Source organism: Gossypium hirsutum, chromosome A12 (assembly GCF_007990345.1).
Source record: "Gossypium hirsutum isolate 1008001.06 chromosome A12, Gossypium_hirsutum_v2.1, whole genome shotgun sequence".
NCBI lineage: Eukaryota > Viridiplantae > Streptophyta > Magnoliopsida > Malvales > Malvaceae > Gossypium > Gossypium hirsutum.
Genome location: NC_053435.1, coordinates 85,802,823 through 85,819,875, shown reverse-complemented (window position 1 = coordinate 85,819,875; position 17,053 = coordinate 85,802,823). Strand labels below are relative to the sequence as shown.

The 17,053-nt window shown below is 30.5% G+C and overlaps 1 protein-coding gene across 1 annotated transcript; it reads right to left on the bottom strand.

Moving 5' to 3' along the window:
- Nucleotides 1-202: 202 nt before the first annotated feature.
- LOC107931204 (NADH dehydrogenase [ubiquinone] iron-sulfur protein 5-B) lies at nt 203-2,756 on the bottom strand. Its single transcript, XM_016863008.2, has 2 exons — nt 2,310-2,756; nt 203-445 (listed from the first exon to the last, which is right to left on the bottom strand). The coding sequence occupies exons 1-2, from the start codon at nt 2,457-2,459 to the stop codon at nt 344-346; spliced, it is 252 nt and encodes an 83-aa protein (XP_016718497.1). The 5' UTR covers nt 2,460-2,756; the 3' UTR covers nt 203-343.
- Nucleotides 2,757-17,053: the final 14,297 nt, after the last annotated feature.

Sequence of the window (17,053 nt, the reverse complement as noted above, 5' to 3'; positions counted from 1 at the left end):
CTCATTTTCAAAATTAACAAAAACCAAATGTATGTTTACACTAATATGTTATTTGAGTTATTTGAATTATTTAAATTGTAAAATTTAACTTGACTTAAACTCGAAAAACCAAATAATTCGATTCGATTAATTTAAAATTCGAAATTTTTTCAAAGTAAAAAAGTTTCGCTCACTCCAATTTAACTTTGCTCCCACAGCCACAGGCAGAAAACAACAATGTCCATTCCAACGAAAGGGAAACCAAAAGGTAATTTAGCAAAGAGTTAAAATACCAATCCCAACATAAATACAACAATCTCCACGCATTATTATTATTGGCAAATTAAAGGATCACAAATTATGACTATGCATGATGATGAACACCATTTTCGCCTTCCTTGTCTTTTCGTGCGGCAGCTCTTAATTTACGTTGCTCCTCCTTATAAATTCGATTCCTTCGTTGAAACTGCCATTGTTATCAAGATTGGCCACAATGAATGTCAGTATATGAAATGGATCCCAGCACCAATTACATAAAACATCCATATGGATCATGGGATTAAAACAAAATATCTACATTCAAATTATAATGCTAAGTAATATGAAATTTTCCTTGCCATGGACCTAAGTTAACATCTAACTTGGTTTTTGGAGTAGAGAATGATAAAATGTAAGATAAACTAAATAACCACAAGCTCATTTATCCTTCGTGATTATGCATTCAGACTAGTTGCTCCAGCAAAAACCATTAAAATACCATTTGATGGAGAATGTATTAGAGTTTTCCACAATAAATCACACACTTGAAATCGTTTTCATCTCGTGACTGTTTCGTAGGTTACAGAAAATTCCAGTAAACTCCTAAAATTTACGAATAAAAAGTTCCATTAAATTCCCTAAAACTGCCTCAATGTCACAGCTATATTGATTCAGATGCTTGGCACTGTAGCTTTAATACCTTTTGAATGACACTCTATGTTTCTTGGATACCAGCGGCAGTATGAGTGGAAAAACGTGCATTTATCAATTTACAACAACATTCATACGTTAGCAATTCAACAATCCATAATTTATCATTCTACCATGTGCCACATCTTTGTATTAATCAAATTTTATTGAATGAAACAGTAATAAATAAGAATTCATTTATATAGAAAATTATGAAGTACGAACCAAATCTTGATGAGTACAATTCAAAATGGTTATCAACATGTTGACATTTAAATATCACATAAGTTTTCTTGCATAAAACAATTAAAATGGAATATTTGCTTATAAACAATAAAACTTTAGCCAGAAACATATCTGGTGGGTAAATGTTTCCTAAATTTCAAAGACCATAACCTCAGTGCAGTGGCTAGGAGATGATAAATTTCCCACTGCTTTCAATGGGATTCAGATCAACCATAAAGCATTGATCTTATCATCTTTGTGACATAAAGCTATCGTCATATAAGATCCTTAAGTTACTAACAAACACAGTGAATAGGTCAACCTTAACTTCAAAGAGATAGCATGATACCAAACAGCACCTAGAGGTAAAAGACTTCACAAACTAATGAAGCTATCTATAACTGGATGATCTGGTCCCAGCAGCAGAACAAAGGGTGTGCTTGGTTGGATGGAAAAGTGGAGGGATGGGAGGAGGAAGTGGAAAAGTGAGGAAAAAAATGAATTTTGCATGTGCTTGATTGGAAAGGAAAGTGAGAGGAAAGAAAATAGAAGAGAGAATGAGAGAGAAAATGAGGAGAAGTGTATGCTAATTCAAAATTATGTATTTTTTAAATGTTTTATTTTCTTTCCTTTTATTTTTTAATTCTACCAAGCAATTGTTGACATTTCTTCCCATTTTTCCATCTTTCCTAACCTATGAAAAGAAAAAGAGGTGGAAAAGTGCCGTGGAAAAAAAGCTTCGTAACAGTACTTTAATGAGGCTAAGAAAGTAATTTCAGTCAAAAAGCACTTTTGCAAAAGCGAAAAGCTAAAATTCTTGACTTTTTAGCTTGACTGAACCAATTCCAACCACTTACGAGCTTGAGGACGACCGTCAAGTCGTGAAATTCAGTGAAGCTTAAGAACAAAGCACGAAATTCAATAAACAAAAAAAGAGAGTTAATCTATCTCGTAAAAACGCGTCAACTCCAGAGTAATTATAGCTAAATGGATCAAGAAACGACCTAAGAAAACTAATTAGACACTTCATTGGTGAGAATACAAAAAGAATTAGGGTTTGGGGAACATTTAAATGGGAAAAATAAAATAAAATCCATAAATCTGGAATCTAATCTAAAGGAAATAAAATTAAAACTTAAAGAATGGGTAATAATTACCTCTTTAGAATGGTGGAGGCACTCGAGATAATCTTCACGGAGAAGACCACAGTCCTTGGGTTCTCTGCAACGGGACATGCACTCGCTGAAGTCGACCCAGAAATCGTAGCACCTGCCTTTGTTACCGTTGATTCCCCACCCGGATGCCATCACACTATTTCTCTACCTCTCTTGTCCCCTCTCTTGTCCGCTCGATCAAAATGGATTGTATACTGTAAAATTTCCAATTTAATTGTGCATAGAAGTGATGAGAAGACTCTTTCGGCAGTTTCAATCTGGTAGCCTGAAATTACCAAAACACCAGACGATTGGGCTTAGGGGGCCACGCATGGACAACCGGGCCTCATCCAGTTTTGCTCGGTCACTATCGATCCAGTTACTCAATGTTGGGTTCGCTCTAATTGGAGATTAAAAATATAATAATTATTTGGGATAAATAGAAAATTTATGCGTGAAATTTGATTTAATGTATAATTTGATATATAAATTTTGTTTTGGTGTCATTATATATAAAAAATTGTGGTTTTGGTTCAAAATGTATGTTTGAAATTTTAATTTCAATTCAATTGTATATGTTTAAAGAAATATATACATCAATTTATTTTTATTTCAGATAAATATAATTATTTGTGTATGTAATATGTAAAATTAAAATGATGATACACCGATAATTCTGTTAATAATTTTTTTGGATTAAATCAAATTCCATGTATAAAATTACATAAAATCAAGGTTCATGTGTAACATTGCATATTAGACAAAAAATTATGTATAGTTTTGAGATTTGTAGCACCCCAAACCTAACCTGGTTGTAGGGTCTGAATGAAAAACACTACATTCGTTGTCGAAGCAACTAAGATTAACCTTTCTTTTAAATTCAACTCAAACATCGGGCATTTTCCATATCATACAAAATAATTATTTCAAATATAGACAAGTTAAAACATTCAAATGTTTTATAATTTCATGAAAACAAGTTCCTAGATATTAATTAAAACAAATAAAACCATTCAATGTCAACATAGTGTGTACTTTTATCATAATTTACAAAACATTCATATAGATTAAATTAAGTTCAAGTCAAATTAAACACCTTTAAAAGATTTTTAATCGAATTCTAGGTGTTCGGAAATGATCGAGATTGAGTTTAGGTCTTTCGAGGTCAAAATAAGGGAGGGACCCCAATTTGGACCAGTTGTATTGGTACATAGGGTACCTGCAATGATACTTTTGGGTGTTACTATTCATTTTTTTGCTACTAATTTACTTGTATTGATACATTTGACCACTTGTATCGGTAGAAGTTTGCTAAGACCCTAAAATGACCCCAAAATTCACTTAGTTTGATCCAAAACAACACCAATTCATTTCAACATACTATAGAACACTGTAAGCTAGTTTAAAACACCATTTCAAGCATATCAAACACTTAAAAATCACGTATTCACAAACATGTACTCATTATTACTAAATTCATGCATCAAATCCATTTAATTGGCATGCAAACAACTTCTCAAACATGTATAAACATGGCAAATTAAACATGCAGATCATCATATCCCTAATTATAACATATATTCACATCACCATACATGTATGATCACATTCAATATACAAGCCCTTAACATGGTAAGTACCCAAAACATCAAAATAAGTTCAAAGACTAATTATGTTGTTAGGTACATACCATTTTGCTACAAGACATATTAAAAGCGATACAAATTTTGTTGAGTCGAGAATTGAGTTCTAAACGTTGTTGTACTTCTCAGGTCCTCGAGATCTAACATTACCTGTGCACATAAATAAGCAAACCGTACACTAAGCAATAAAGCTCAGTGATGCTATCATGATTCAAACAAGTAATCAATTATAACCAAAATAAACATGTACATTTAATATGAAACTCAACAATAGCTTAAACCATATTTACATTTCTTGTCTCATGCTTTCATGCTTAGTTTCATGTTACATATCAACATTTGAAGTTAACTATAATGCTATCTCAGCTACATATGAATTAAAGCATATCATATGAACAATTTCATTTTCTCATTTCATACTCAAATATATTAATTCGTTTTATGTCTGTGTAACATCCTAAAAACCTTTTTGGTCATACACAACATAACTTCAAAAATCATATGTGTTAAAATTTTCAAAATGAATAAAATATGAATTACCAGTGATAGTAGAGAAGGTGGAGGGATACCGGATAAAATTTAAAAAGACTTGTGTATTAAGAGAAATAAATCCAAATTATTAACTAAATCGCAAGAATGCGAAAAGTATTGGGGAAAAAGTGAGAATTTAAAAGTATAAAAGGATTAAATTGAAATAAGTGGGAAAAAGTCTGCTCATTAATAACACGATTGGTTGATCAAAGTTACTTATGGATCCTTGAAGGAGTGACAGGTACCACTGTTGAGCGGTGTTAAAGAGGATCATGGAAAAAGCTCTGCATTTTATTGCATCGAAGGCTCCAAAGATGTTCATATGGTTGTTGTAGTGGGCAAGGTGGTCTTCTGGTTCACTCACACCTTTGTAGGACGACTTAGGGAACTTAAAAGAGGTAGAAAGATTGTGAGTTAAGACAAATGAGGCTAAGGGTTCATAGGCATAGCTCCAAGAAACTTTATTGGATTTAGAATCCTTGGTCTCTTGCAGCAACTCTAGCCTAAGGTTGCAATTTGCTCCTCAATGAAAGCAACTTTGCTTTAAACCCCTTGATCTAGACAGTAACAAGGTAAGGCTCGTGCATAACTTCGTCATTATGCTCCTTTCAATTTCTATGAACAGTGGATTGAGCTGAGCCTTCTAGATGTAGTGAAAGGGGTAAGTCGGCATCTTTAGTTATACGCAATTCTTCAATCAGCTGTGCATTATGAGTATTTTGCAGGTCCAATAGATGTTGGTGCTCCTGTTATTCCTAGAACTGGTGCTGCTGAGCTAGGAGTTGCTCTTCCATGAGATGCATTTTCTTTTACATCTTGGTGACTTAGGGCCTGTTTAGTAGTGCTTAAAAAAAAGCACTTCTGACTCCAAAAGCACTTTTGAAAGAAAAGCTGTGCTACATAAGCTATCTTTGGATGAAATTTTTGGCTTTTTAGAAGGGCTTCTGAAAAGCACTTCTAAAAAGAATAAGCTAAAATTTTTAGTCTTTCCTCCCCCAAAAGCACTTTTGGTACTTTATTACTTTTTCACCCTTCTAATAACATAGTACTTTCACTTTTTTTTCTTGGTGCTTAATTACAAATGTGTTAAAACCATTAATTAAAAATAAAAAAATATTTATTAAAATACTAATTACAAATATTTAATTGTTATATTTAAATATTTAAAATATATTTTATATATTCTAATTAAATTTTATAAATAATTAATATTTATTGTTTAAAAATATTTAAAATTTATATTTCATATATTAAATATTAACAACAAGTTATAATAATTTTTTATATTCTTACTAAATATAATAATATTAACTAATTTAAATATTATTTAAATGCATATTTGTTACTTGATAATAACATGTCTAAAATGGACATTTTATTTTTCAAAAGCACTTTTTGACAGTAATGCTAAACACTCAAATTTTAAACCAAACTTTTCAAAAGTACTTTTTCACGACACTTTTTAAAAGCATTGCTAAATTAGCCCTTAGTGCTGGGCCAGTGTCACGGGCCAATATGAAAAGCCCGTGACCATCACGCACAATGTATCCCATGGAAGTTTATCATTGAGATGGGGACCATTTAACCCATAAGAACTAGCCCAATTCCAAGAACTAATAGAGAAGCCTAGGTGCCCCAAAAAAACTGGCTTGTTGCTTGGAAAGATTGAAGGCTCATCTACAAAGTATGACTAATTCAAAGATATGCAATCTTAGAGATAACTTGTAATCTTAGAGGTTTGATTTGTAGATAGCTTTTAATCTTAGTCGTTAATGTAACTTAATCTTGACCGTTGGTTTTGGGTGAGCTCAACTATAAATAGAGAACTTCCCCCTTACTTGTAAATCATCCATTATATCTTGAATTCTTAAGAGAAATAGAATTCATGAGAGCATTCTCTCAAACTTTCTCTTGTGTTCTTAGTTTTTTTGTGGTTTTGTTCTTATATTTCTTATTCATTCACATTTGTTATTCGTTGGTACCTTAGAAAATTTCTATTGAATTCTTAATTATTGGGAGTTAGGTTGACTTAGGCGTTTTTTGAGCGAAGAAATTGCCTAAGGCTGTATGGATTGCGTGGGAAAAATCTAAGTCCGAGACACCAGAAGCTTCTTGTTGTTGAGAGGCTTGGTCTGATAGCACAACAACGATAGTTGGCTTAGATGGAGAAACCAAAAAAGAAAAAAATTGCCTGAGAAGGTTATCTCTAGGATCTTGTGGAATGGCTGGAGGAGGTTGGGTACCTGGGACAGCTGGTGGGGAATGACAACAGATTTGGCCAAAGAAGTAGAAAGGGAAATATTGAGCGCAACCATGAACTTAGAAAAAGCCTCAATAGGAGTAATAGTTGTGCAAGTTGGTGTTTGAGTGCTATGATTCAGGGTTTGGTTTTAAGAGAGTTCAATGTTGGTAGTGGTGTTTTTGGTCACCAGAGTAGATGAGTTGGCAGAATTGGTATTGTTGATTGTTTTAGGGGGTTGTTGGTAGCATCATTTTGAATCTGAGACATTGTTGAGTTTACATTCACCACACCAATTATTAATACGATGTCAAACAAAGGAGAAAGGCAGAGAGGAGGTTGCGGTGGGGGTATAAAGGCCGATTCACCTAACGAGGTGGAGAGATGGGATAAGGACAAGAGGACGAGCTATCTATATGAGGAAGCAATTGCCTAAAGTAACTTTAGGTGTTGCAAGACGATCCATTCTTCTTTGTTAATAAGGGTATTTATAAAAGAGATCTTCTTGTCCATTTGTGTGACATAGCAAATCATCATAAAGGAAGCTATCCTCATTTGATACGTGAAAGGCGTGCATTGTAGGGCCCATTCTGTTATGCATTCGATCAGTAGAAGGTTGTTATACTCAAATGGGTCTCATATGAATTCAAAGACGTGTTCAAACATAAGGAATGTTCACACCTGAAAAGGAGGTTCTTGGCTATTCTTAGGAAAACAGAGGGTTGAAAGCCTTCTTAGTATAGTGGGCGATTAAGAACGTGAGGGGACCAATGTGTCATTGTTTCGAGCGGGTGGTCGAGCAAGGTACCTTTTCAAGTGAGGTTAATAGGAGATTAATATTGTCTAATTCTCTAACACGTGTCTAAGAGGCGAAAGGGTATAACCAGGGGTAGATCCAATGGGGTTAGCTAGAGCCCCGACCCCCTTAAAATGGAAAATTTTCTATTTAGGCCATTTATAATTTATAAAATTTTAAATTAGTAATGGTAAAACTGCACTCTACCCTCCAAAATTATAAAATTTTGATTTAATCATCTAAAAATTATAAAGATATAAGCTATTAAAATGATGAAATTACATATTTGCTATCATAAAAATATACAATTTTATCCTATCCCTCCCCCTAAAAAAATTCCTAACTTTACCTTGACAATACTAATATAAATTTACCCCTTAAGTCTTATTTCTAAATCTGCACTGCATATAATAATCTTGGAGTGTATTAGATTTATACAATAATCACAATTACAATCATGAACTTTTTTTCTCCATGAAAATGACAGCACAAATAGTACCATTCACATGAGTTCACTTAAAGAGCTTCGCAAGTTTGTTTCGCAACCTTTAATTAAAATTATATAAGAAATGTCAAACACAAAAAAAAATATGATGGTTACTAGGATTTTAAATTGCATTTTTAGACAATTTCTAATCCAACAATGTAATGAAAAATCATACATACATGACATAAAGTATCTGACATGCTACAAATGGTATCTGAAATAAATCTTCGATTTTCATGTAAGATGTTATATGAAATTGGTCCACTTTTGAGAGGTGTGATTAGAGGTGATCTTGGTGGGGTTAGATTCGGGCTGGGTCTCAATAGAATTTTAGGTTCGTTATCTAGGTTTGGGTTTAACCCGACTTAAAAAATAGGTCTAAAATCTTGTTCAAATTCAGTCTGAATAAAAATGCTAAAACTCAAGTTTGGCCTAACTCGCTCGTATTAAATTTTTTATATTATTTTTTTATACAAAAATAAATTTAAAAAATATAATACATCAAATAAAGTAAAAATATTAAAATAAATGTTTCCCATCAAATTGAAAATAGATTTAAAAAAATATTTATACTTAAATAACACTAGGTGCAACTTGTCAAGCAAATGCATCTAAAATAGTAGCAAAATTAACAATAAAACAAGAATTATAAAAATCTAAACAATAGCAACAAAATAGTAGCAATACAATAGCAAAACGATATCAAAATAGTGACAAATCAACAACAAAAATAGTGAAAGCAACAGCAAAAAGCAACAAATTTTTTTTCAATTTCAGGTTGGGCTGGGTTCGATCCAAAAAAGCTTACCCAAGACCCGAGCTATTTAAAAAAGAGCCTAGTTTTTTATCCAAATTTATTTTTTGAATCTAAAGTTTTGCCTAAACCCTCTCAAACTTTGAGCGAACCTTCAAGCTAGGCAACCATGACCACACCGGTGTGATGTATTCCGCATCTTCATGGTTATAATCAAGGGAAATGCTTTGGGTGTTATTTGTAAAGCAACTAGGCAGGGGCATAAAGACATTAATTATTTGTTAACGCCATTTCTTATTAATTATCACTATTATTAAGAGTAAAGTTTGATATGGGAGCGAAATAAAATAATTGCATTGATGGATGATTATATACTTTGTTCACTCTTATATTTAAGTTAACAATATTTTTTAATTGGTTAAAATAATGTCACATTAGTTGTTGTAATAAAAAAACAAACTACATAAATAGCCATTTAATTATAAAAAAAAATTCATTTTAAGCAGCCAAAAAAATTTCAATTTAAACACCCATGTTATATAATTCGGTCATTTTGGTCACTCCTGTTAAAATCACAAACAATGAGCTGACATGGTAGTTAAAAATTGCTATAATAACAAATTTGACCCTTAACTTTTACATATTATATTGATTTAGTCATAATTTTGAAAAATTAACTTCCAAAATTTACAAATATTCTTAATTTGATCCCAACTTTAAAAAATTCAAAGAAACAAATTAAAATACATAAATATTTTATCTTTAATTCAAACATATATTATTTTTAAATTTTTTATTGAAAACCGATGAATTAAAATAATCTAGTGAATTTGATTCAGGTCGATTTGATTATCTTCAATATAAATTTGAATTTTTAAAAATCATAATATTCTCCTACTTTACAATATGAATTCTAACTAAAGTCTTCACTTACCCAATTACGAAAAATGAGAAACCATCCAAATGCCAAGTATGGATGACATCTAAATCACTCTTCAACACTAGCTCTATCCACCCATCATGGATGGATCCATGATGCTATGAATACTCCATTCACTACTCCAACTTTTGAAGAATTTGAGGGGAATTCGTCCAGCACGTAAACATCATTCCCTCCATTGGCGAAGGCATCAACCAACTTTAATGGAGTTTCCGGTGTAACATAAGATACATTGTTGACGGTATAACGTGGTTCGCTATTAATCTCTGCAACCAAGCTTCGAAGAATAAAGGATTGTGATAATAATTTTGGTAGGGGGGAAAGGGAGAGGGATAGAGTGAGGGTAAAGACGAAGGTGGGGGGGAGGAGGGAGAGAAAAGGATAGGTTGGGAGAGAATTTTTTTTATATTATTTAATATTAATAATACAAAATTTAAATTTATTATTATTATTTTAAAAATATTTATGTAGTTTTATATAGTTCTTTGAATTTTCTAGAATTAGGATCATATTAAGAATATTTGTAACACCCCATACTTGACTCGATTACTAGGTCCAAGCTATGGGATGCCACATTCGTTGTTTGGGCAACTACAATCAAATACAGTTCATTTTAACAGTAAAGACATATTATTATGTTTAGTACATAATGTAACACCCCTAACCCGTATCCGCTGCCAGAACAGGGTTTCGGAGCATTACTACCATTTGCAGATCACTTAAAAAAAATTAAATACTTACCGATTCAATGCATCATATAAATAAATATATTACCATTCAATCAACAGTTTGACACTTGTATAAGTATCAAACAGCAACATTGTTAGTATACTTGCACATATCTCATATAAATTCAACATTGATATATCTATTTTCTCGACATATCGCACTTGAGTTTAATAATAGTCTCAACTTACATAATTTCCTTGTATCAGCATATCAAAGATAATCAAATATGTACATGTCATGAAACATATCATGCTCTTACCGTTTCTTCATAAGCATATATCATTCATTTCATTATATCAATATTTCATGCTCCATCATTTCCATATATTTTATGTATATTTATTCCGGTAATAGCTTATATCTTAACATAAATTATATTCCATGTACTTATACTTATTTCGTTTATCTATCTTCATAATTATTTCATACAACTATTTTGTACATATATTTCCATATGACCAGTTCTTGTAAACATTTCACACAACCATTTCATATAATCATTCGTCATCTAATACATATTACCTGAATATCAATTGTTCAATAGATGTCATAGCGTCTCTCATCCACGGCCTTATTTATCTTTGACATGATGCCATAGTGTCTTTCAACTATGGTCTTACTCATTTTCTGTCATGTTGCCATGGTATCTTTCAACCATGGTCTTGTTCATTTCATATCAGGTTGCCATGGTATCTTTCAACCATGGTCTTACATGTTTCATATCAGGTTGCCATGGTATCTTTCAACCACGGTCTTACACATTTCATATCAGAGAGCACACTCCCGTGAACCTCATCCTTACAGTGGGATTACCAGTCCAGGCTAAATCCCCTGTAATATAAACTCATAGAGTATTGTCGGGATTACAAGTCAAGGCTAAATCCCTCGCAACGACAATTACTCTAATGAGCTTGGATCTGAATTACCAATCTAGGCTAAATTCAGACTCTAATTCGGATTACCTGTTCGGGCTAAATCCATTTTACACATATTCATTGGGAGGGCTATATCAAGATAGGATCACCCGTCCGAGCTAGATCCTTTTTACCGTCAATTCCTTTTCAGATATCCATCGAAATTTCCTTTCATTCAACCGGGATTTCTTCCCCTTTTTATCAAATATATCAATGTTTCATTAATTTTCATACAATGAACATTCAAATCATATTCACGTCAATAACATGCAATCTCAAGCATTTAAGAATATAATTCAAGTTACACAAACTTACCTCATTGCTTGTTTGTGTTTATAATTTCATTAATCCGATATCTTTTCTTTTCCACGATCAAGTCTCATATTTGAGTCGTCCGGATCTTTATAAATAAATTTGATCATCATTTTCATTCATTTCATATTCTAGTGCATTTAATTAATGCTCTAGGCAAAATTACCATTTTGCCCCTAAACTTTTAATTAATGACGATTTCATCCTTAGGGTCAGGAAAATAAAATTCTTGCAATTTAATCCTTATTTCCAGCTATTATTCTCATATATATTGATAATAGTCCATGAATTCTATAAAATATCAGAATTTTCCATATTCAACACTTTTCAATTTAATCCCTAAAACATGTTTTCCCCCGATCTTGAACTAAATTAATAATTTCATTTAAATTTTGTAATTTAAATAATAAAATAACCCATTTCATGGAATTTGGTCATTTCTAACATTCTTACAAAATTTCCCATAAAGTTTTACTTTTATTCAATTTAGTCCCTGAGCCTAAAATATACAAATTAGCCATGCTAGATGAATATTCATACATATTTTTCCTCCTCCTCCTCTCCATTCCACATCCTTAATGTAGATAACACACTTGTAAGTAACATTATCCATAATTTTTATTATTTACTTTTATGAATATTCAAGCTATCTATCTGCGTCATAGTCACTAAATTATTTATATCTAGAGCTATAGAACTCTAAATTAAGATCTGCTAATTTTTCCTGAAACTAGACTTATATATATTTTACCATAAAATTTTCAGAATTTTTGGTTTAGCTAATAAGTACAGTTTATTCTTTAAATTCACCCCTATTCTGCTGTCTGACAGTTCCGACCCTTCTTCACTAAAAATTAATTATCTCACAGTACAGAACTCGGATAATATTCCCGTTGATTTCTCCTGAAAATAGACTCATTAGGGACTCTAAACATGTAAATTTAAGTCTCTAATTATTTTTCTCCAATGTTTGGTGATTTTCCAAAATCAAAACAGGGGAACCCAAATTCATTCTGACCTTGTCTCACAAAATTCATTATATCTCATAATTTACAATTCAATTTCTTACATCGTTTCTTCTATAAGAAACTGGGCTCAATAATCTTTAATTAAATATTTTATTCATCCTCTAATTCAATTTCTATAATTTTTGGTGATTTTTCAAACTTAGACTACTGCTGCTGTCCAAAATAGTCTTAGTGCAAAATGTTGATTTTCTACTTTTAATTTCAATTTAATCCTAACTAAATTCACTTACTTTTCTGTCTTAATTCATACTTTATTTCTACTCAATTTTTAACTAAACTTAGACATAATTATCTGTTTTTCATCATAAAACCATAATTTTGAAATTCTTTCAATTCAGTCCTTAAAGCATAAAACTTATGAATCACTTTACAATTCAATCCTTATTTCATTTCTAACTTGAATTTCTATCAATTTAGCCCTTAATTCATCTTTTTGTTCAACTTAATCAACACATAAAAATTCATTAACTTCCTAACTTTTGATATAATTCATGTAGTACTCTTCTCTAGAATTCCATAAACATCAAAATTTCAAGAAAAGGGATCAAATTGACTTACCTAGTAAAGCTTAAGGCTTCAAAAACCCCAATTTTCCTTTTTTGTTTTACTTTATATATATATATATAATATAATAACAATAATAATGATGACTTTATTAAATATCTATTTAATATCAAATATTTATTTTACACTTGGGCACACATATATTATTACATTTGTATTTCATCCTCACCATACACTTGTCATTTTACATTTATTTATCATATAAATATATTATAATATAATTATTTATTTAATAAATATCTTTCACTAAATAATAAATATCCATTTAATATCAAATACATATATTACAAATGTATGTATTTTTTTATTAATACATTTGTACCAAATCATTACCATACACTTGTCTTTATTTAATCTATTTATCATATAATATCAACTTAGTAATAATAAATACATTAATTATTTACTTAAATAATAAGTAAATACATTCAAGTATTACAAATGTATGTATGATACTTATTACACATGTATTTTATTTTTGCCATACACTTGGCACTCCTTTGGCTTATTTATTTATTTAGTCCTTTCAATTTCTTTATCCTATAATTAAACTTTCACACTTCTTTCAATTTAATCCTTTTATCTAATTATCCTTTATTTAAGCTAAATTGCTTCATTAAACTTTCATTAATCACTCTCTTAACTTCGTAAATATTTTTAATAAATATTTACGAATCTATTTTTCAAAAACGGAGACCCGAAAATACACTTTTTCGATAACTGTAAAAATTTTCAAGGTATTACACATAATTACAACATGATATACAAACATTCTCGAGTCTTTGTACAAGCTACAAAAGCTCTTAAGATGAATCAAGGTTGAATAAGGACCAAAATGTAAAATTTGGAAACTATCGGGTTGACATCGCGACATTATCGTTTGTTTCCAAAAAGGTCTAAATGGTATCAAGTTGTATGACCTAAACACATAAACCAATTCCTCAATTCACAGATACCATTTTTATATGTTCATTTCTAACCTTTAACATCGAATATACATATACATTACACAATATATCATTTCTACTTTCCTACTGCCAATGATAATTTCCACATTTTCAATCATTTGGTACCAATTCATTACATCCAACCTAATATCACATATGCATATCAAGTTCATTTCAACTTCAACAATCTCAAAACATAACATATGCAATACCATTTGGTCATAAAGTTAAACCATCACTAACCTAAATATCAACATGATCATATAATATACAAAACCGACTCAAAACCTAGGTATATGCCTTATATCAAAATGTAAAAGAAACTATAAAACATTGCTAAGTTGAGGGCTACGAATTGGATGCTGAGTTGCTTTTCGAGATTTCGAGATCCATCTAAACCTGCACATGGAATAAACAAACCATACATTGAACGATAAAGCTTACTGATACTTTCATGGTTTAAGCCAATTAAAGATATCTACCATAATTTATAACACTTTCCATGAAACATATAGTTTCAACCAAAACCAATAATATTCATTTATCATATACCGAGATTATGTATAATTACACTTAACCAATCCTATATATTATCACCATTAACCGTCAATATATATATAATACATTATTTTCTATTTGACTTTAATACATTCTATTTCATTTCAATTCAAACCATTTATATGTATCATTTTCCCATTCCCTTATTGAATCTATTGATTTGCTATGTTTCCATATCGACCTTCCGAGCTCGTATAAACCAACTCACATGGTCTTTCACATGTTATCATTATTTGCATTTCACATATAAGCTTCTATAATATCAATTCATATCATCAATTCAATTCAAACATCAAATTTCCAATTTATCCATTATGTTCCTTATTAACTGGGCTTGGACTCGGGACAGATACACAGATTATCCAACCAACATACCAACACGACACCCAGTGCCTCATTAGAAGTCTGAAGTAAATATTGTGCTCCATCCTTATCGATATAACAGAAGTAAAATGTGCTTCGCACCTCATCACATGTCCGAAATAATAATGCGTTTCGCGGCTCATCAGTAAAACCGAAGTATAAACTCGGACACAAATCTAATCCTATTCTGCTCGAACAATTAATAGGGAATAAACAATCCAATTTCATTTTACAAGCAATTCACATATCAATTCATATTCGAATTCATAATCTCATTTCAAATTCATCTTCGCTTCATATATGTTTTATATCACATAACATTGTTCCTACCATATGCATATCACATATCATATATCGATTACGTCACGCTATTTTATATTATATTCAATTCAGTCCTAATTCTCAATATTCAACATCATTCAATATGAATCCATTCATATGACAATATAAGTTTACCTTGATAGTAAATCATGCAATTAACATATATAGATACGTATATATTCAATGATCTCGAATCATAAAGTACAAACCGAAATTGTGTTTACTCATATAGGACTCTCGTCTTTTCTTTCTCTCGCGATGGTCTTTAGGTACATTTGATAATTCAATAGATAAAACAATATTAGATTTCATTCAACTCACATTCAAATATAAAGTCAAATATAATTTTCATTTTATTCAATTTAGTCACTATACTTGGGATGTTCGTATTTTTTTATATAAATCTAATTCTACATTATTTTGTTAGGGACCCTATACTCTCTATTCATAGCATAATTTAGTGACATGTTTTCCATTTATTCAATTTATTCCCTAATATTACAAAGTTATATAACAAGCTTAATTAATTTTACAATTCAATCCTTATCATGATCTAAGCTTAATATTTATCAAATTCAAGCCTAATTCATCAATTTCTCTATAATGACAACTTGTTAAAAACTTAACAATGGAATAAATTGATATATGGGCCAACTAAATCGTGCTCCTATGATAAAAAAATCTATAAAAATTACATGAAAATGTTTTGTTACCTTACAATTTTGCTTGGCCGAATGTATAAAGAAGTTTAAAAGCTTTCTTCTTTTCTAAACAATGGTGGATGGTGAGAAAATGAAGAAGATGATGATATTCTCATTTTTTCCACTTAGTTTGATATTTATACCATGATTAACATTATTCAATCTTGTTTAATTAACTTAATTATGGTTTAGTTATGATATTTTAACTATTAATTAAACAAAACAGGAACATCATCATTATCCACTAACTATAAGAAAATAATGGTTTAATAAATATTTTAGTTCTTTGGATAATTGCTATCTAGGTCCCCAAGCATTTTCTAAATTAAAATTCAATAGCGATTGAACTTTTGTAATTTAGTCCCTAAGTTTTACTTATCTACTTTTTCAGCTAATTTACTTAATCGATCTTTATTATATTTTCATATTAAATCCATATATATTATTATTTTAATTTGCGGGCTCAGTTTATGGAAATGAGGTTCCAAAAATGAATTTCCCGACACTACTGAAATTCGGGTCGATACAATATTTGTAAATTTTGAGAGTTATTTTTTTTAAATTATGACTAAATAAATATAATATGTAAAATTTGAGGATAAATTTCTTATTATATTGATTTTTAACTGCCATGTCAACTTGCCGTTTGTGATTTTAACGGGAGTGAACAAAATGACCGAACTATGTAACATGAGTGCTTAAATTGCAAACTTTCTATTTAGAGTGCCTAAAATGGAAACTTTTGATAGTTGAGTGACTATCTATGTATTTACCCTAACAAAAACAACAACAATCAAGCTAATACTTATTAAATTTATTATTTTATATAAATAAGTTCATAATATTTATTTCAGCTAAACTAATGTCTTGACAACTACTTTGCATTTAAATAAATCCAATTGAAGACTCTATAAATATCA

Bases quoted from the DNA above. Each gene is read 5' to 3' on its own strand.
- LOC107931204 (XM_016863008.2), bottom strand. From the start codon at position 2,459: ATGGCATCCGGGTGGGGAATCAACGGTAACAAAGGCAGGTGCTACGAT. The intron at 446-2,309 runs GTAATTATTACC...TAACAATGGCAG, and splicing joins GCCTCCACCATTCTAAAGAG to TTTCAACGAAGGAATCGAAT.